Source organism: Oryctolagus cuniculus, chromosome 7 (genome assembly GCF_051225735.1).
Source record: "Oryctolagus cuniculus isolate XC-2025 breed Fujian yellow rabbit chromosome 7, ASM5122573v1, whole genome shotgun sequence".
Taxonomy (NCBI): Eukaryota; Metazoa; Chordata; class Mammalia; order Lagomorpha; family Leporidae; genus Oryctolagus; species Oryctolagus cuniculus.
Genome location: NC_142873.1, coordinates 625,676 through 647,734, shown reverse-complemented (window position 1 = coordinate 647,734; position 22,059 = coordinate 625,676). Strand labels below are relative to the sequence as shown.

General features: G+C 38.6%; 1 protein-coding gene across 1 annotated transcript; it reads left to right on the top strand.

Annotated features, from left to right (window-relative positions):
• The first annotated feature begins 1,680 nt into the window (after positions 1-1,680).
• On the top strand, positions 1,681-14,657 carry LOC138848121 (uncharacterized). The gene is given in 2 exon segments (XM_070067734.2): positions 1,681-1,791; positions 13,326-14,657. Coding segments are annotated over 2 exon segments (1,125 nt in total). The 3' UTR covers positions 14,340-14,657.
• Positions 14,658-22,059: the final 7,402 nt, after the last annotated feature.

Below are 22,059 nucleotides of genomic sequence, written 5' to 3'. Positions count from 1 at the left end.
GGAATCTCCAGACTGGCTTCCATAGTGGCTTTACCAGTTTACATTCCCACCAACAGTGGGCTAGTGTCCCTTTTTCCCCACATCCTCACCAGCATCCGTTGTTGGTAGATTTCTGTATGTGAACCATTCTAACCGGGGTGAGGTGAAACCTCATTGTGGTTTTGGTTTTCATTTCCCTGATAGCTAGTGATCTTGAACATTTTTTCATGTGTCTGTTGGCCATTTGGATTTCCTCTTTTGAAAAATGTCTATTGAGGTCCTTGGCCCATCTCCTAAGTGGGTTGTTTGTTTTGTTGTTGTGGAGTTTCTTGATCTCTTTGTAGATTCTGGTTATTAACCCTTTATCTGTTGCATAGTTTCCAAATATTTTTTCCCATTCTGTTGGTTGCCTCGTCTGACTGTTTCTTTTGCAGTACAGATCTCTATGATGAGATCCTTATGATGAGAATTACAAAATCTTCAAGAAAGAAATAGAAGAGGATACCAAAAAATGGAAAAATCTTCCGGGCTCATGGATTGGAAGAATCAACGTCATCAAAATGTCCATTCTCCCAAAAGCAATTTACAGATTCAATGCAATACCAATCAAGATACCAAAGACATTCTTCTCAGATCTGCAAAAATGATGCCGAAATTCATATGGAGACACAGGAGACCTCGAATAGCTAAAGCAATCTTGTACAACAAAAACAAAGCCGGAGGCATCACAATACCAGATTTCAGGACATACTACAGGGCAGTTGTAATCAAAACAGCATGGTACTGGTACAGAAACAGATGGATAGACCAATGGAACAGAATAGAAACACCAGAAAGAAACCCAAACATCTACAGCTAACTTATATTTGATCAAGGATGTGGGGACCCATGGGTAGGCCTACCATGGGACCTCTGAGTTAAGGCTTGGCCTGGCAGCCATGTTGCATTTGCTAAAGCGGACATTTTTAGTTTCAGTTGGGATAGTTCTTTCCACCGGATGTAACTAAGAGGGACTTTCCAAAAAGGGTATAGAGTGTTGTAAACAACAAGATGGTGCTGAGGACCACACGAAGAGCCTGCCCACCACGTGACATCTCATTTGATTGGCCCAGGAGTGCATGAATTCTGCGTGAACAGGCATAGGATTGGAGTGCTCCGTGCATGGACTTTAGCCCACTTCTGATTGGTTGGATTTTGTATATAAGTCATATGCTGAGGAAGGAGGCTCTCTCTCTCTCTCTCTCTCTCTTTCTCTCTCTTTTCCTCCTTCCTTTCTCTCTACCTCTGTCCCCACTATTTTCTCTCTCATTATAAAAGTCTACGGAAGACTGATCAGCTGCGAGTAGCATCATTCCTTTGCGGGCGAGGGAGCGACAAGAGTGGTGCCGTGAATTGGATCGCTTCATGAATCACAGGAATAGGGCAGAAACGAAGGTAAGCGTGCATACACACAGGAATGCAGTCAGTATAAAAGGAAAGAACAGAGACTGTGGTACTGTTGGTGAAGACAGAAGAAAGAAAATATATAGCTGCCAAAGCAGGCTGTAAGAGACCCCTAATAGGCAGGGAGTAGAACACCAGTAACAGGGCGGGAGTTGTGAATGAACGCCAGATTCAAGGTGGGAGTTGTCTTTAGCAGTAATGGGTAACACTCCATCCACTACTAAGTTGCGCTTGCTGCTGAGCCACTTGTTAAAGACCATGGGGACGCCCATTAAGGTGGCTACGGTATGCGCATTCACTAGGGCCATTGCCAAGGCATCACCATGGTTCATGGAAAATGATGAATTAGATGAGCAACAGTGGTGGAGGGTAGGAAGGCAGCTGAGAGCAGCCGGAGAGTCAGTAGAAATACTTAGGTTGAGGATCTCCAATTAGACTCACAGCAGACTTCTCATCAGAAACACTACAGGCTAGGAGGGAATGGCAAGACATAGCCCAGGTGCTAAGAGAAAAAATTGCCAGCCCAGAATATTATATCCTGCTAAGCTCTCATTTGTGAATGAAGGTGAAATAAAGACCTTTCATAGCAAACAGAAATTGAAGAGTTTGCTGCCACTCGTCCAGCCCTGCAAAAGATGCTTAAAGATGTGCTACACTCAGAAACACAGAAACATGGCCATCAATATGAAAGAAGGTAAAGGAAGGAAACCTACCAGTAAAGGAGCATAGGATGCTCAAAGCATATACTAGAAAATATCTTTGGGAAAATGGCAGGGCAAAGTCACTACATATCAATAGTCACATTGAACGTTAATGGATTGTACTCTAAAGTTAAAAGGTACAGACTGGCTGAATGGATTAAGGAACAAAACCCAACTATTTGCTGCCTACAAGAAACACATCTTTCTAACAAAGATGCATGCAGACTGAAAGTGAAAGGTTGGAAAAAGATATTCCATGCCAACAGAAACCAAAAAAAGCAGGTGTAGCCATATTAATATCAGACAAAATAAACTTTAACACAAAAAGAGACAAAGAGGGGCACTATATAATGATTAAGGGAACAATTCAACAGGAAGATGTAACTATTATAAATGTATATGCACCTAAATACAGGGCACCAGTCTATTTAAAAGATATGTTAAGGGACTTAAAGGGAGACTTAGATTCCAGTACAATAGTACTGGGGGACTTCAATATGCCACTCTCAGTAATAGATCATTCGGACAGAAGATCAACAAGGAAACAGCAGATTTAATCGACACTATTGCCCAAATGGATCTAACAGATATCTACAGAAGTTTCAATCCTACATCTAAAGACTTTACATTCTTCTCAGCAGTGCATGAAACCTTCTCTAGGATTGATCACATACTAGGCCATAAAGCAACTCTCAACAAATTCAAAAGAATTAGAATCATACCATGCAGCTTCTCAGACCACAGCAGAATGAAGCTGGAAATTAGCAACTCAGGAAACCCTAGAGAGTATACATACACATGGAGACTGAACAACATGCTACTGAATGAACATTGGGTCATACAAGAAGTCAAAAGAGAAATCAAACACTTTCTGGAAGTAAATGAGGATAACAACACAACATATCAAAACTTATGGGATATGGCAAAAGCAGTATTGAGAGGCAAGTTTATAGCAATAAGTGTTTATATCAAGAAATTGGAAAGGTACCAAATAAATGAGATTTCAGCACATCTCAAGGACCTAGAAAAAACTGCAGCAAACCAGACCCAAATCTAGTAGGAGAAGAGAAATAATTAAAATCAGAGAAGAAATCAACAGGATTGAATCAAAAAAAACATTACAAAAAATCAGCCAAGTGAAGAGCTGCTTTTTTGAAAAAAAAAAAAACAAAAAACAAAATCGACACCCCATTGGCCCAACTAAATAAAAAAAGAAGAGAAAAGACCCAAATCAATAAAATCAGAGATGAAAAAGGAAATGTAACAACAGACACCACAGAAATAAAAAGAATCATCAGAAATTAATACAAAGAGTTGTGTGCCAGCAAACAGGAAAATCTATCAGAAATGGATAGATTCCTGGACATATGCTATCTACATAAATTTAATCATGAAGACATAGAAAACCTAAATAGACCCATAACTGAGACAGAAATTGAAACAATAATAAAGGCCCTCCCAACAAAGAAAAGCCCAGGACTGGATGGATTCATTGCTGAATTCTTCCAGACATTTAAAGGAGAACTAATTCCATTTCTTCTCAAACAATTCAGAAGAATCAAAAAAGATGGAATCCTCCCAAATTCTTTCTATGAATCCAGCATCACCTTAATTCCTAAACCAGAGAAAGATGCAGCACTGAAAGAAAATTACAGACCAATATCCCTGATGAACATAGACACAAAAATCCTAAATAAAATTCTGGCCAATAGAATACAACAGCACATCAGAAAAATCATCCACCCAGACCAAGTGGGATTTATCCCTGGTATTCAGGGATGGTTCAACATTCGCAAATCAATCAATGTGATACACCACATTAACAGACTGCAGAAGAAAAACCATATGATTATCTCAATTGATGCAGAGAAAGCATTTGATAAAATTCAACACCCATTTATGATGAAAACTCTAAGCAAATTGGGTATAGAAGGAACATTCCTCAATATAATCAAAGCAATTTATGAAAAACCCATGGCCAGCATCCTATTGAATGGGGAAAAGTTGGAAGCATTTCCACTGAGATCTGGCACCAGGCAGGGATGCCCAGTCTCACCACTGCTATTTAACATAGTTCTGGAAGTTTTAGCCAGAGCCATCAGACAAGAAAAAGAAATTAAAGGGATACAAATTGAGAAGGAAGAAGTCAAACTATCCCTCTTTGCAGATGATATGATTCTTTACTTAGAGGATCCAAAGAACTCTACTGAGAGACTACTGGAACTCATAGAGGAGTTTGGCAAAGTGGCAGGACATAAAATCAGTGCACAAAAATGAACAGCCTTTGTATACACAAGCAATGCCACGGCTGAGAAAGAACTGCTAAGATCAATCCCATTCACAATAGCTACAAAAACAATCAAATACCTTGGAATAAATTTAACCAAGGACGTTGAAGATTTCTCGGATGAGAATTACAAAACCTTAAAGAAAGAAATAGAAGAGGATATCAAAAAATGGAAAAATCTTCCATGCTCATGGATTGGAAGAATCAACGTCATCAAAATGTCCATTCTCCCAAAAGCAATTTATAGATTCAATGCAATACCAATCAAGATACCAAAGACATTCTTCTCTGATCTAGAAAAAATGATGCTGAAATTCATATGGAGACACAAGAGACCTCGAATAGCTAAAGCAATCTTGTACAACAAAAACAAAGCTGGAGGCATCACAATACCAGATTTCAGGACATACTACAGGGCAGTTGCAATCAAAACAGCATAGTACTGGTACAGAAACAGATGGATAGGCCAATGGGACAGAATTGAAACACCAGAAAACAACCCAAACATCTACAGCCAACTTATATTTGATGAAGGATCTAAAACCAATTCCTGGAGCAAGGACAGTCTATTCAAGAAATGGTGCTGGGAAAACTGGATTTCCATGTGCAGAAGCATGAAGCAAGACCCCCACCTTTCACCTTACACAAAAATCCACTCAACATGGATTAAAGACCTAAATCTACGACCTGACACCATCAAGTTATTAGAGAACATTGGAGAAACCCTTCAAGATATTGTAACAGGCTTGGAGTTTCTGGAAAAGACTCTGGAGGCACAGGCAGTCAAAGCCAAAATCCACTATTGGGATTGCATCAGATTGAGAAGTTTCTGTACTGCAAAAGAAACAGTCAGGAGAGTGAAGAGACAACTGACAGAATCGGAAAAAATATTCGCAAACTATGCAACAGATAAAGGGTTAATAACCAGAATCTACAAAGAGATCAAGAAACTCCACAACATCAAAACAAACAACCCACTTAAGAGATGGGCCAAGGACCTCAATAGACATTTTTCAAAAGAGGAAATCCAAATGGCCAACAGACACATGAAAAAATGTTCAAGATCACTAGCTATCAGGGAAATGAAAACCAAAACCACAATGAGGTTTCACCTCACCCCGGTTAGAATGGCTCACATACAGAAATCTACCAACAACAGATGCTGGCGAGGATGTGGGGAAAAAGGGACACTAACCCACTGTTGGTGGGAATGCAAACTGGTAAAGCCACTATGGAAGCCAGTCTGGAGATTCCTCAGAAACCTGAATATAACCCTACCGTTCTACCCAGCCATCCCACTCCTTGGAATTTACCCAAAGGAAATAAAATTGGCAAACAAAAAAGCGGTCTGCACCCTAATGTTTATTGCAGCAAAATTCACAATAGCCAAGACCTGGAACCAACCTAAGTGCCCATCAACAGTAGACTGGATAAAGAAATTATGGGATATGTACTCTTTAGAATACTATACCGCAGTAAAAAACAATGAAATCCAGTCATTTGCAACAAGATGGAGGAATCTGAAACACATCATGCTGAGTGAAATAAGCCAGTCCCAAAGGGACAAATATTATATGTGTGGGGAGCAGGGCCCAGTGGGGAGCAGGCCCCGTCTCCCATAACATGGCAGGGCCTGTCGCCCGAGAGACAAATAAGTACTAAAACTGTGGACAAATAATACTGAGGACAAATACTGAGATTACCAAGACTAGACTAAACTACTGGAACTGCTAAGACTAACTCAATGCTCCTGATCTCCCACCATATGGTGCTGAGAGAGAGTAAACAAATCCTACACAGCTGCCTTACCAATTAGCTGATTCCCGATCCAACCTCTGATTGGAGGAGAACAGCTTGCTCAGCACGTGGACTGCATGAATGCCAGCAGAGCACAGTTTGGCAGAAAGGACTATAAAGGAGGAGAGACAACATGCAGGGGGAACACCTGAGGAACCCCTGAGGGAGCTGGCCGGTGGTGTGCTGCTCCTCCGCGGAAGCGGGGGAAGCGGCGGGGGTGCTACCCCTCTGCATTGGCAGGGGGGCGGCAGCTAATCCGGGGAGGACCGGGGAAAGAAACAACAGCAAATCCATTGCCGCTCCTCTGAGAGCCTGTGGAGCAAGCGACAATATGTTCTCCCTGATCGGTGACAACTGACTGAGCACCAAAAAGGAAAACTGTTGAAGTGAAATGGACACTATGAGCAACGGTGACGTGATCAGCCATAGCCCTGACTGTTGATGAACAACTTAATATGTTATCCCTCTTAGTATTTTTTCTTTGTCTATTCTACTTAATACTATTGGTTTAATTCTGTGATTAATACACAGTTATCCTTAGGTGCTGAAATTTAACTGAAAAGTGATCCTGTTAAATATAAGAGTGGGAATAAGAGAGGGAAGAGATGTACAATTTGGGACATGCTCAAGCTGACTTGCCCCAAACGGTAGAGTTAGAAACATACCAGGGGATTTCAAATCAATCCCATCAAGGTGGTATGTACCAATGCCATCTCACTAATCCAAGTGATCAATTTCTGTTCACAATTGATCATAATGAAAGGACTAAGAGTCAAAGGGATCACACAAACAAGACTAGTGTCTTCTAATACTATCCAATAGAATAAAAAAAGGGAGAGAATGATTCAACATGGGAAGTGAGATACACAGCAGACTCATAGAATGTTGGATGTCCTAATCAGCACTCTGGTCTCAGAATCAGCCCTTAAGGCATTCAGATCTGGCTAAAAAGCCCATGAGAGTATTTCAGGCATGGAAAGCCAAGACACTCTGGCAAAAAAAAAAAAAAAAAAGACATAAATGAAAGATCTCTGTGAGTGAGATCTCAGTGGGAAAAACATGTCTTCAAAGAAGGAGGTACCTTTCTCTGAAGGGAGGAGAGAACTTCCACTTTGACTATGGCCTTGTCTAAATAAGAGTCAGTGAACTCAAAGGCTTCCATAGCCTTGGAAACTCATGACAAGAGCCTAGGGAGATTTCTGACGCCATAAACAAGAGTGTCAATTTGTTAAGTCAACAACAGGAGTCACTGTGCACTTACTCCTCATGTAGGATCTCTGTCCTTAATGTGCTGTACATTGTGATTTAATGCTATAACCAGTACTCAAACAGTATTTTTCACTTTGTGTTTCTATGTGGGTGCAAACTGTTGAAATCTCTACTTAATGTGTACTAAACTGATCTTCTGTATATAAAGAGAATTGAAAATGAATCTTGATATGAATGGAAGGGGAGAGAGAGCAGGAAAGGGGAGGGTTGCGGGTGGGAGTGAAGTCACTGGGTGGGGGAAGCCATTGTAATCCATAAGCTGTACTTTGGAAATTTATATTCATTAAATAAAAGTTAATAAATAAATAAATAAATAAATACTTAATTAAAAAATCGAAATTATGGGACATGCACTCTATAGAATACTATACAGCAGTAAAAACAATGAAATCTTGTCATTTGCAACAAAATGGAGGAATCTGGAAAACATCATGCTGAGTGAAATAAGCCAGTCTCAAAGGGAGAAATATCATATGTTCTCCCTTATTGGTGACAACTAACTGAGCACCTAAAAGGAAGCCTGTTGAAGTGAAATGGACACTTTGAGAAACAGTGACTTGATCAGCCCTTGTCCTGACTGTCGGGGAGCAACTTATAATTTATCCCTTTTAGTATTTTTATGTTCTACTTAAATCTATCGGTTGATCTCTGTAATTAACACACAATTATTCTTAGCTGTTGAAATTTAACTGAAAAGTGATCTCTGTTAAATATAAGAGTGGGAAAAAGAGAGGGAGAAGATGTACAATTTGGGACATGCTTAAGCTGACTTGCCCCAAATGGTAGAGTTAGAAATGTGCCAGGGGATTCCAATTCAATCCCATCAAGGTGGCATGTACCAATGCCATCTCACTAATCCAAGTGATCAATTTCTGTTCACAATTGATCATAATGATAGGACTAAGAGTCAAAGGGATCACACAAACAAGACTAGTGTCTGCTAATACTAGCTGATAGAATCAAAAAGGGATAGAATGATCCAACATGGGAAGCGAGATACACAGCAGACTCATAGAGTGACTGATGTCCTAAACAGCACTCTGGCCTCAGAATCAGCCCTTAAGGCATTTGGATCTGGCTGAAGAGCCCATGAGAGTATTTTGGGTATGGAGAGCCAAGTCACTCTGGCAAAAAAAAAAAAAAAAAAAAAAAAAAAAAAAAAAAAAAAACACCTAAATGAAAGATCTGTGCAAGTGAGATCCCAGTGGAAAGAACAGGTTAGCAAAGGAGGAGGAACGTTTCTCTGAAGGGAGGAGAGAACTTCCACTTTGACTATGGCCTTGTCTAAATAAGATCAGAGTCAGCAAACTCAAAAGGCTTCCATAGCCTTGGAATCTCATGACAAGAGCCTAGGGTGATTACTGACACCATAAACAAGAGTGTCAAATTGTTAAGTTAACAAAAGGAGTCACTGTGCACTTACTCTTCATGTAGGATCTCTGTCCTTAATGTGTTGTACAATTTGAGTGAATGCTATAACTAATACTCAAACAGTGTTTTACACTTTGTGTTTCCGTGTGGGTGCAAACTTTTGAAAGCTTTACTTAATATATGCTAAATTGGTCTTCTCTATATAAAGAGAATTGAAAATGAATCTTGATGTAAATGGAATGAGAGAGGGAGCAGGAGATGAAAGGGTTGCGGATGGGAGAGAAGTTATGGGGGGAAGCCATTGTAATCCATAAGCTGCACTTTGGAAATTTATATTTATTAAATAAAAGTTAAAAAAGCAGCCATTTGTTCTAGATAATTCTAAAAATTAAGAAATATAGTGTTTATACTTTGGCACTTTAGAAATGGAACATTGAAGTGAAAAGCAGGGAGAGTAGTAAAATAATGGATTTAACATCTCAATAAAACTAATTGTATTTATGTATTCTTATTTGATTGTATTTTCTTAGTCCCCAGTAGTCATGATATACTGTATTCAAATTATAAAAGTGGCCAATGATGGAGCTACTATCCTAATACACAGTATTCACTCCTACTCTCTGAATCAGTGCCATATTGAATGTATTGGATTGAAACCAACAGATGGGGAGAGCCAGTACAGCCATGGCAGTGGATATTCACAGGCCTGAGAGGACCTTTTCTCAGTGTGACTCTAGTTCATAAACCTTTGCCCAAGATTATTTGAATGAGCAAAAAGAATTAAGTCTTCATAAAGGGATTACCAACATGAGCTACTTCTCTTCATATGAACTATCTTATTCTTAAGGTGGGTGAGAAAGGGAATTTTTGAAATATTGTGGAATACAGGACACATAAATAAAAACATTGTGATAGATAATTGAAAGTCTGTCTTCCACAGAGAAGTAGGTGAAACTATAGAAGAAAAAATAAGGAACTGAGGTAACAATCTATGAATACTCTTTATAAACATGTAATAGGAATTTTACATATATTCTGGTGGTTTTTTAAAAAGTGAAATTAGAAGTAAGCTAAGAGTTTTCTTATATTCACTTTTCATTAAGTGTCATTAAAAAAGAATTATTGTATGACACAAACTTGTAGAAGCATATGCAGTCATTCTAAGAAAACAGTGCAGAATGGTATAGGTTTGTCAGTGCTCTAAACTTTTCAGTGATTGCAAATGAACATTTCAACTTAAGCATATAAAACTACAAAGTAAATTGCATTAATTCTCAGTAGTAAAATGCTTGTTAGGGCTATGGCTGTTAATAGAATGTTCAAGTTTTCAATTTACATTGCTTTTCAGAATGTAAGGGTAACTGAAATTATTCCATGAAATGTAAAACAATATGTTGACTTTTATCTTTTGCTACTCATTACCTTATATATGATATCAGCCATGCTGGTATTTTTTAATGATTTTATTTATTTATTTTCAAAAATTTATTTATTTATTTGAGAAGTAGAGTTACAGAGAGAGAGACAGAGATAGAGAGAATGGTCTTCCAACCACTGGTTCACCCCCTAAATGGCTGCAATGTCTAGAGCTGAGGCAGTTCAAAGCCAGGAGCCAGGATGTTCTTCCAGGTCTCCAACATGGGTGAAGGGGCCCATGCACTTGGGCCATCTTCTCCTGCTTTCCCAGGCCAAGGCAGAGAACTGCATGTGAAGAGGAACAGCCAGGACAGGGACCGGCACTCACATGGGATGCTGGAACTGCAGGCAAAGGCTTACACTGCTGTGCCATAATACCAACCCTGCTAGTAGTTTTAATAGTGATATGTGCAGTGCCATGGCTCACTAGGCTAATCCTCCACCTGCAGTGCTGGCACCCCAGGTTCTAGTTCTGGTTGGGGTGCCAGATTCTATCCCAGTTGCTTCTCTTCCAGTCCAGCTCTCTGCTGTGGCCTGGAAGTGCAGTGGGGGATGGCCCAGGTCCTTGGGCCCTGCACCCGCATGGGAGACCAGGAGGAAACACCTAGCTCCTGGCTTCAGATCAGCACAGTGTGCTTGCCACAACGCACCAGCCGTAGTGGCCACTTGGGGGGTGAACCAATGGAAAAAGGAAGACCTTTCTCTCTGTCTCTGTCTCTCTCACTGTCTAAATCTGCCTGTCAAAAAAAAAAGTGATATGTAAGAGGCAGCTTAAAACACATTGCAGTTGCACTATTTTCTATTGCATCAATACAACACAACACTTAGTGCTCAAAGCAGACCATGCTGTTTTATTTTTTCATGCCATTTGCTCTTCCAGGAAAACCTAATTCTCCTGATTCCCGCTTTTACACCCCAGGTCTTACTTAATTGACTTTTAGTCCTACTGCAAAGTAACATTCATATCACCTCTACTAGAAAGATTTTGCTGACAGCCTGCCACCATCCACACGCTTTCTCCCATACCTACTGTGACTATGGAAATGCTCCAAATTTTTGCACTTATCATAGCACCTTGAACTTTCTTATTTCCTGAATCTAATCCATTCAAGTAAACTGAATAATAATTTTTTGATAACAATAACCTGCATTGCTTTATCTTAGATGGAAGAAAATGCAACCTATATAATAATTTGCTAAGGGTATTTGCAATACATAAAGCTTTCAAAAACTAACTTCCTAGAGTGAGCATTTGCCTTGGCAGTTAAGATGCTGGTTAAAATGCCTGTATCCAGGGTCACTGCTGCAGTGTAGTAGGTAAAGCCACCACCTGCAGCACCAGCCTCCTATATGGGCATTATTTTGAGTCCTAGCTGCTCCACTTCCATCCAGCTACATGATAATGTGCCCAGGAAAGCAGTGGAGGATAGCCCAAGTCCATGGGTCACCCACCCACATTCGAGACCCAGAAAAAGTTCCTGGCTTCTGGATTCAGATCAGCCCTGCTCTGGCCATTCTCTCTCCTTCTATAACTCTGCCTTTCAAAAAATAAACAAATCTTAAAAAAACTTACCTGTATCCCATGTAGGAGTAACTCACTTTAATTCCCAGCTCTAGCTCTTCATTCCAGCCTCCTGCTAATGCAGATTCTGGAGGATGAATTCCTGCCACCCACTGAGAGATCTGGATTGAGTTCTTGGCTCCAGGTTTTGGCCTCCCAGCCACTGCAGACATTTGAGGAGTGAACAAGGGGAGGGGAGCATGCTCTTTCTTTTTCTTTCATTCTTTCTTTCTGCCTTTCAAATGGGTAAATCTAAAAAAAACCCTTTTAACCCATTAATGGAAATATTTGAATGTAGCATGAAATTATGAATGCACAGTATCTGATGTGAATCTTTTAGCCTATTATTGCAAAGAGGACCAATACAATGTAAATAAACATGAAATAATACATTAAATATGAATAATGTGAAGCACTTTTGAAATATAGGAATAAGAGACACACCCAGAGCCTCCCACCCACTGCTGCTGTGCCTCTTCATTTGCTGCCTGTGGGTCCCACGTGCTGGGAACTTTCTCTGCCCCACACTCTGCTTTGCTCCTCATGTGCCTGGAAGAAAGAGGACGTGCTCCCTGGACATTCCACGGTGATGATAGCATTTGAAGACCTGGCTGTTTACTTTACCTGGGAGGAATGGCAGAACATGAACAAAGCTCAGAAAATCCTGTACAGGGATGTGATGCTGGAGACCTACAGCAGCCTGCTCTTCTTGGGACACTGCATTACCAAACCCGACTTGATCTTTAAGTTGGAGCAAGGAGCAGAGCCATGGATGGTGAGCGAATTCCTAAATCAGAACCTTCCAGTTGCCATGAAAAGTGATGACATCATTAGAACCAACCAGGAAATTCAAGAAAACATTTTTAAGCAGAATGTTATTACAAATAACAAGACATCAACTCCCAAAAGAGTTATGTCAATAAAAAGACTTAATTTAAGTTCAAGTCATGTTTCAAAGCTGATTAACAAAAAAAGAAATTATTCATCAATGAAACCTGAGGAATGCAACGTGTGTCACAATGTGTTTCCCCACTGTGGGCATGATGAGCTGTAAGCTGGAGAGAAATTTGATGCTGCTAAGGTACCTGAGAACTCTGCCCAGTGCTGTGAGCCTCTTAGTGAGTATCACAAGATTCAGACTGTGAAGCCTTCATTTGAACATAGTGCACAAGGGAAAGACTTCAAAAAGAAGAAGATATTCTTTAGATTTGGCACGGTCCATATGGGAGATTCCTGTAATAAGTCAACTGTCACTGTTGGAAAGACAACTCAAATAGAAAAGACTCTTCATAAAAATACTAACCTCAGTAAGCATCAACAAATCAACACAGGAGAGGAACTCTATGAAGATATGGGATATGTGGAACCTCTTATTTACAAATCAAATCTTGCAATAAATCAGAGACAACATATACAGAAAAAACCCTATGCATGTAAGCCTCATGGAAAATCCTTCAGGTTTAAGTCCTGCCATACCATCATTCACAGTACTTCCACATAGGAAAACTCCCATGCGTGTAATGAATGTGGAAAAGCCACCTACCAGAAGTTAGATGTCATTAGACATCAGGAAATTCACACAGAGGACAAACCTAATGAATGTAAAGACTATGGAAAAGCCTCTGGCAAGAAGTCACATTTCATGATGCAACAGAGAATTCACACAGGAAAGAAACCTTATGAATGTAATAACTGTGGCAAAGCCTTCAGCTATAAGTCACAACTCATAATCCATCAGAAAATTCAGACAGGGGAGAGACCTTATGAATGTAAAGACTGTAGAAAAGCCTTTGTCCAAATGTCAGACCTCAGAAGACATCAGAGAATTCACACAGGGGAGAAACCTTATCAATGTAATGACTGTGGAAAAGCCTTCAGCTATAAGTCACAACTCAAAATTCACCAGAGAATTCACACAGAGGAGAGACCTTATGAATGTAATGACTGTGGAAAAGCCTTTCGCTATAGGTCACAACTTTTAATCCATCAGAGAATTCACACAGGGGAGAGACCTTATGAATGCCAAAATTGTGGGAAAGCCTTTGGCCAGAAGTCACATCTCATAATGCATCAGAGAATTCATACAGGTGAGAAACCTTATGAAAGTAATGACTGTGGAAAAGCATTTGGCTCTAAGTCACAACTCATAACCCATCAAAGAATTCATAGAGGGGACAGGCCTTATAAATGTAATGACTGTGGAAATCCCTTCAGCTATAAGTCACAACTTATAATCCATCAGAGAATTCACACAGAGGAGAAGCCTTATGAATGTAATGATTGTGGGAAAACATTTGGCAAGAAGTCACATCTCATAATACATCAGGGAATTCACACAGGGGAGAAGCCTTATGAATGTAATGACTGTGGAAAAGCCTTCAGCTATAAATCACAACTCAAAATCCATCAGAGAATTCACACAGGAGAATAACCTCATGAATGTTATGACTACAGAAAAGCTTTTTGCTGTAAATCACAACTCATAACACCTGACAGCTTTTGTAAGGCTGGGTGAGTGTTGACAAATTCAGTTTCTTTTTGTTTGATAGGTCTTTACTTCACATTCAACATAAATGAGTACTTTGCAGGGTATAGTATTCTCAGTGGACGGATTTTTTTTCTCTTAAGACTCACACTATGTCTCTCCATTCTCTCATAGACCATAGAGATTCTAATGAGAAGTCACCTGTGAATCTAGTTGGAAATCCTTTGAAATTTATCTGACATTTCTGTATTGCACATTTTGGTATTTTCTTTTTGTTTTATTGTTAAAAGTTTGCAATATCTTTTGGCAGCCTAGAAAGTCCTTCTCATGAACCTGAGCTGGTGAATCAAGGGAGCATAAGATTACATTTCCTGCACTGCAGCCATCCATAACTAAACAAGGAGGATGATCCCTATATTTTCTTTGCAGACAGCCCATCTTCCTGGAAAGCAGATAGGATACAGCAGAACTCATGGACAATTCTAACTTTTTTATTAATGTGTGGTTTAGTAAGTTCATATTTGAAATAAATGTGCTATGAATGAATACATTCAAATATAGAAAGAACATTTTGTATTTTCACTAACTTTACTTCTATTTAGTTTTGATAATTATACTGTGGTTTGAAAACTCACACCAGATTATTGCCGATAATTATTTAGAGAAATGCTTGTTTGATGGATAGAACTGAGAATGCATGGAGACTGTACTGCAGATCCTTAAATAAATCTCCATATATTTCCATATGTGCAAGTTATACTGCCAACTGTTCAAGCTATATTTTCAAGAGAATATTTGCATTTCTTTTTTTCTTTAACCAACTCAATATAGACTCACTTTAGCATTTAAGAAATTTACCAATAACTAATTTCTAGTCAGATTTAAAGACTACTTTCTACCCTTTGTACTTGAATGTATTTTTAATTTTTTACATATTTGAGAGCTAGAGAGACAGATTGACCAAGTGAGAGAGACAGGCATATACAGAGTTCTCATCTACTCTTTCACTCCCCAAATGCCCAGAGCAGCTAGAATTTGATGGATACTGGCCCAAGTCACCCAAATTAGGGGTACACTCTGCTAGACTACAATGGTCTACATGATCAGGAAGGTGTAATGAGGAGCCGGAATAGGGAATCAAACAAAACCTCTCTGATGTGGAACTAGGGCAGCTTAACTAGCATCTTATCTACTATGCTACATGTTTGTCCCATTTTAAAATCTTTTTGCCATTTTTGCAACTACTGTCCATGATTTTCTCTTGGCAATTCTTCATTAGTTTCTACCAAGAACTAACTGGTGTTATGCTTCTTTCATGGACTCCTCAATGACCTTCATTGTATGACCCATCCTAATGCTATATGTAGTTTCTCATTCATTCCACCCCCTAATTCACCATGACTGATTTGGCCATATGTTGTTTTACATTCCTGTTTCTTTCTAGCTTGGGCATCTTTCCAAGCTCTGGATACTTTCAACTTTCTGTTGAATTCTTCTTTGTAGATTTCCAAATGGTACCTCAAGTTCAATAAATCCAAAATGAGAACCAAAAAAAAAGAAATATAGGAATAAGAGAATTGAAAATGAATCTTGATGTGAATGGAAGGGGAGAGGGAGTGGGAGATGGGAGGGTTGCGGGTGGGAGGGAAATTATGGGGGGGAGCCATTGTAATCCATAAGCTGTACTTTGGAAATTTATATTCATTAAATAAAAGTTAAAAAAAATTAAAAAAAATCCTTCAAACACCAGCAGAATACAGACTTCTGAAAGGTTCATGGAATATTCTCTAAAATAGTCCTGTTATAAAATTGGTTATTAAGTAAGTCTCAGTCAATTTAAATAATTAAAATCATGCAAATTCCAAAACTTAATGAAGAAGAAGTAAAAATCTGAATAGATTGTGTAACAAGTAAAGAAATTGAGTTAGCAAACTTCCTACCAGCCCAGGCCAAGAAAGCTTCACTGAGAAATTGTAGCAAATGTTTAAAGAACAGTAACATCAAAACATCACAAACACTTCCAAGAATACCTGAGGAGGGAACACTCCCCACTTACTCTATAAGGCAGTGTTGCCCTTTTACCAAAGCTAGACAAAAACATCAAAATATACTCCTAACCGGTAGTCTTTATTAAATATAGATGAGAAAGTCTTCAATAAAATACCATCAAACCAAATCAGCAATATTAAAATAATAATTTAAACATATTATGACAAAATAGGATTCATGTCAGGAATAAGTTTGGTTTGACATCTGAAAATCCATTAATATAATATATCAAATTAGCTGAATCAAGGACAAAGTTACCTGATTATTATAGATGTAGAATAAATGATAAAATTCAGCATCCTTTCATGATAAAATCACTCAACTAGCTAGAAGTACCCAGAAAAGTGCTCAACCTGATTAAAAGCCTTTATGAAAACCACGCAGCTAATATCATCTTTTGTGGAGAAAGACTGCTTTTCGGGAAGATCAGGAAAAACATGAGGATATCTACTCTCAAATACTAGTATTTTAAATTGTACTAGAACTTCTAGCCAGGGAATTTTAACAAGAAAAATGCATTCAGATTGGGAGAAAAAGAAGATGGAAAACTAGTTTTTGTATAGAATTTGTAAAGAATACACACACACACACACACACATAAGATTAGATCTAACAATTCATCATTGTTGCAGGATTGAAAATAAATATTTAAAAATAAACTGTATTTCATTCAAATTTAAGTAGTTCTTAACAATGTGGTCCCAATTTCAAAGCTTATCACAAAGCTGTGGTAATCAGATTCTGGTCTAGCATAAGGACAGACAGATGAATGAATGGGATTGCAGAAACAAACTGTTACATTTATGGTTAATTGAATGCTGGCTGTCCTGCAAGATAATTCAATGGGAAAATAACATTGTATCCACATGCAAAAAGATGAAATTTGGCTCCTACCTCAAACAATATCTCAAAGTGGATCCAATTCCTAAATTTAAAGGTTAGTACTAAAGAACTTTTTTAGCAGAAAACATAAGAATAAATCTGTGTGTGTGTGTGTTTAGCTTTGACACCAAAAGCACAAATGTCAAAAGAAAAAATAGCAAAATGGACTTTATTGCAATTAAAACCTATTCTTCAAAGAACTCCATTAAGAAAATAAAATGACAACCCATAGAACTGAAGAGATTAATTATACATTATACACCTCATAAGTGGCCTATAAAAGGAGTATATTCTTTAAAAAATCACAGCAATAAAAGCACCAAATTACTGTACTTAAATCTAAAATGTTTTGAAGTTTTCAAAAGCTTATATACAAATGATCAACAATCTTTGAACAATTAATAAAAGAAAGACAAAGCAAGCATTGACAATGGTGTGCAGTAGTTGGAGCCCTCATATATTGTTAGTGGGAATGTAAAATGGCACAGCCAAGTTGGAAAGCAGTTTTCCAAAATGAGTTAACATATGACCCAATAAATTCCATTCTTAAGCAATGCTAACCAAGATGAATGAAAACATGTCCACAGAAAAACTTCTACACAAATATTCCTTCCCATAGTTTTTCACTGTAGTTGGTGAACAAAAATCTACTTGGAGGTAGAAATGGGAAACAAGCCAGAGTGTTAGGGGTATGTCAAGACTTTTCCTAGGAACTGATAGAATCAGCCATTGTTTTCTGGGTAGGTTCTGGGTAGTTGGGCAATATGTTGCGAGGAAATGGGATCCCAGAGGAATATAACTTCTTCTAGTGGTAATACCCATTTTTCTGGATCTGAGATAGGTGGGGCTTCCTTTTATAATATGGATAATACATCTATTCTTGATACTTTTAATAATTCTTTTGCACAAGTTATTTTATACTTTTTCTATACTGGAACAGATTCTAAACATGAAATCTCTTCAGTAACAGATTAAGTACTTAAGAAATCATAATTTTTCTGTTTTTTAGAGGCAACTTAAGCCAGTAAATTTAGTCTCAGTAACTGCTGATTTGTAAGGATTTATTGCTGAGTATCAAAATAGGTTTTTCTCCATCTTCAACAGCTTTAAAAATAGGGTAGTGGGGCTGGTACTGTGGAACAGCAGGTTAAAGCCCTGGCCTGCAGTGCTGGCATCCCATATGGGTGCTGGTTTGAGGCTCGGCTGTTCCACTTCCAATCCAGCACTCTGCTATAGCCTGGGAAAGCAGAAGAGGTGGCCAAGTCCATGGGCCCCTGCATCTGCATGGGAGACCTGGAAGAAGCTCCTGGCTCCTGGCCTCAGATCAGCTCTGCTCTGGCCATTGCAGTCATCTGGGGAGTGAACCAGAAAATGGAAGGCCTACCTCTGGCTCTATCACTCTCTGAAACTCTTTCAAAAAATAAAATAAATCTTTTAAATAAATAAATAAAATATGGTTGTTATGCAATTTCATAGATGTTATAGGGGTATCAATTGTCATGTGCTTTGAAATTCTAACACAAAATGAGAATCATATTACTTAACATATCCAACAAAACATGTTAAAAATTAAAAATAACATAAAAATCCATCAACTGATGAATGGAAAATCACAAATATATCTGTTCAATGAAACATTATGTGGCCATAAAAAGGAATGAAGAAGTTATACATGCTACAACATGAATTTTTTAATGATTTTATTTATTTATTTGAGAGGCAGAGTTACAAAGAGAGGGAGAAACAGAGAGAAAGGTCTTCCATCCACTAGTTTAAATGACCACTATTGCAGGAGCTGGGCCAGTACAAAGCCAGGAGCCAGGAGCTTCTTCTGGGTCTTCCATGCAGGTGCAAGGGCCCAAGCAATTGGATTAGGGTGTATTCTACTGTTTTCCCAGGCCATTAGCAAAGAGCTAGATCAGAAGAGAAGCAGCTGGGACAAAAGCCTGTACCCCTAATGGAATATCAGCACCGTAGGCAGAGGCTTAGCCCCCTGCACCACAGCACTGACCCCCATGGATGTGTTTTGAAAGCATTATGCTAAATGAAAGAAGCTGTTCACACACAAAAAAAAACATGTTGTATGATTCTACTTATATAAAATGTTTAGAATCAGCTAAGCAATAATATTTTGAATCATTGAGTTTCTTCCTTTTGTGGCTCATGTTCCCTCCAGTCCTGCTACCAATTCCTATATATTCCTCCTGGTTGAAAAAGTCTACCTTTTCCCTCAGTATGTTGTTTCTTATGTTATACGTCAGCAATTATTTGAATTTTATTTAAATTATTTTGACAGGAACCAATTTTAGTACATATCCTTAAATATATTTATGGGTGAATAAACATGATAGTTTTTCTTGTCCCTAGCTATAGATACAAAGCCAATTTGGGAAACATTTGGCTACATATCACTACTTTTTTTCCCCTAATAAGTCTATCACTTTACTGATCAACTTGTATGCCCTAGGGACATTGCCTGATGTAGTATCCCCAGCAGGGTCCTTTTTAGTCATTCAGAGTTGCCTTCCAGCATGAGACCTGTTTGTCATTCCTGAGATGAATGTAACTGAAGTCTAGAAAATTTTAGAATATGACATTTTGTTTCATTATATCTCTTGGAGAGCATGTCAATAAAAGGTAATTTCTTTTGTTATATTATTTTTTTAACTTTTATTTAATGAATATAAATTTTCAAAGTACAGAATATGGATTACAATGGCTTCCCCCCCATAACGTCCCTCCAACCCGCAACCCTCCCCTTATCCACTCCCTCTCCCCTTCCATTCACATCAAGATTCATTTTCAATTTTCTTTATATACAGAAGATCAGTTTAGCATACATTAAGTAAAGATTTCAACAGTTTGCTCCCACACAGAAACATAAAGTGAAAAATACTGTTTGAGTACTAGTTATAGCATTAAATCTCAATGTACAGCACACTAAGGACACAGATCCTACATGAGGAGTAAGTGCACAGTGACTCCTGTTGTTGACTTAACAAATTGACACTCTTGTTTATGGCCTCAGTAATCACCCGAGGCTCTTGTCATGAGTTTCCAAGGCTATGGAAGCCCCCTGAGTTCACTGACTGATCATATTTAGACAAGGCCATGGTCAAAGTGGAAGTTCTCTCCTCCCTTCAGAGAAAGGTACCTCCTTCTTTGATGACCTGTTCTTTCCGCTGGGATCTCACTCGCGGAGATCTTTCATTTAGGTCATTTTTTTTTTCCAGAGTGTCTTGGCTTTCCATGCCTCAAATACTCTCATGGGCATTTCAGCCAGATCTGCATGCCTTAAGGGCTGATTATGAGGCCAGAGTGCTGTTAGGACATTTGCCATTCTATGGGTCTGCTGTGTATCTCACTTCCCATGTTGGATCATTCTCTCCCTTTTTGATTCTATCAGCTAGTATTTGCAGACACTATTCTTGTTTATGTGATCCCTTTTGTTCTTAGTCCTATCATTACGATCAACTGTGAACAGAAATTGATCACTGGGACTAGTGAGATGGCATTGGTACATGCCACCTCGATGGGATTGAATTCGAATCCCCTGGTATGTTTCTAACTCCACCGTTTGGGGCAAGTCAGCTTGAGTATGTCCTGAGTTGCACATCTCTTCCCTCTCTTATTCCCACTCTTATATTTAACAGCAATCACTTTTCAGTTGAGTTTCAGCACTTAAGAAGAATTGTGTATTGATTACAGTATTCAACCAAAAGTATTAAGTAGAAAAAACAAAAACAGTACTAAGAGGGATAACATATTATGTTGTTCATCAACAGTCAGGGTGAGGGCTGATCAAGTCACCATTTCTCATAGTGTTCATTTCACTTTAACAGGTTTCCTTTTTGGTGCTCAGTTAGTTGTCACCTATCAAGGAGAACAAGTGGTATTTGTCCCTTTGGGATTGACTTATTTCACTCAGCATAATGTTTTCCAAATTCCTAACAGGGATCATTTTTCAGTTAAAATTTAAACACCTAAGAATAATTGTGTGTTAATTACAGAGTTCAACCAATGATACTAGAACAAAAAAGCATACTAAAATGGATAAAGTATTACATTGCACATCAACCATCAGGACAAGAGCTGATCAAGTCACTGTTTCTCACAGTGTCCATTTCACTTCAACAAGTTTCCCCTTTGGTGCTCAGTTAGTTGTCACCAATCAGGGAGAACATATGATATTTGTCCCTTTGGGACTGGCTTATTTCACTCAGCATGATGTTTTCCAGACTCCTCCATCTTGTTGCAAATGACTGGGTTTCATTGTTTTTGACTGCTGTATAGTATTCAATAGAGTACATGTCCCATAATTTCTTTATCCAGTCTACTGTTGATGGGCATTTGGGTTGGTTCCAGGTCTTAGCTATTGTGAATTGAGCTGCAATAAACATTAATGTGCAGACTGCTTTTTTGTTTGCCAATTTAATTTCCTTTGGGTAAATTCCAAGGAGTGGGATGGCTGGGTTTAATCCACTCAACATGGATTAAAGACTTAAATCTACGACCTGACACCATCAAATTATTAGAGAGCATTGGAAAAACCCTGCAAGATATAGGTACCGGCAATGACTTCTTGGAAAACACCCCAGAAGCACAGGCAGTCAAAGCCAAAATTAACATTTGGGATAGCATCAAATTGAGAAGTTTCTGTACTGCAAAAGAAACAGTCAGGAAAGTGAAGAGGCAACTGACAGAATGGGAAAATATATTTGGAAACTATGCAACAGATAAAGGGTTAATAACCAGAATCTACAAAGAAATCAAGAAACTCCACAAGATCAAAACAAACAACCCACTTAAGAGATGGGCC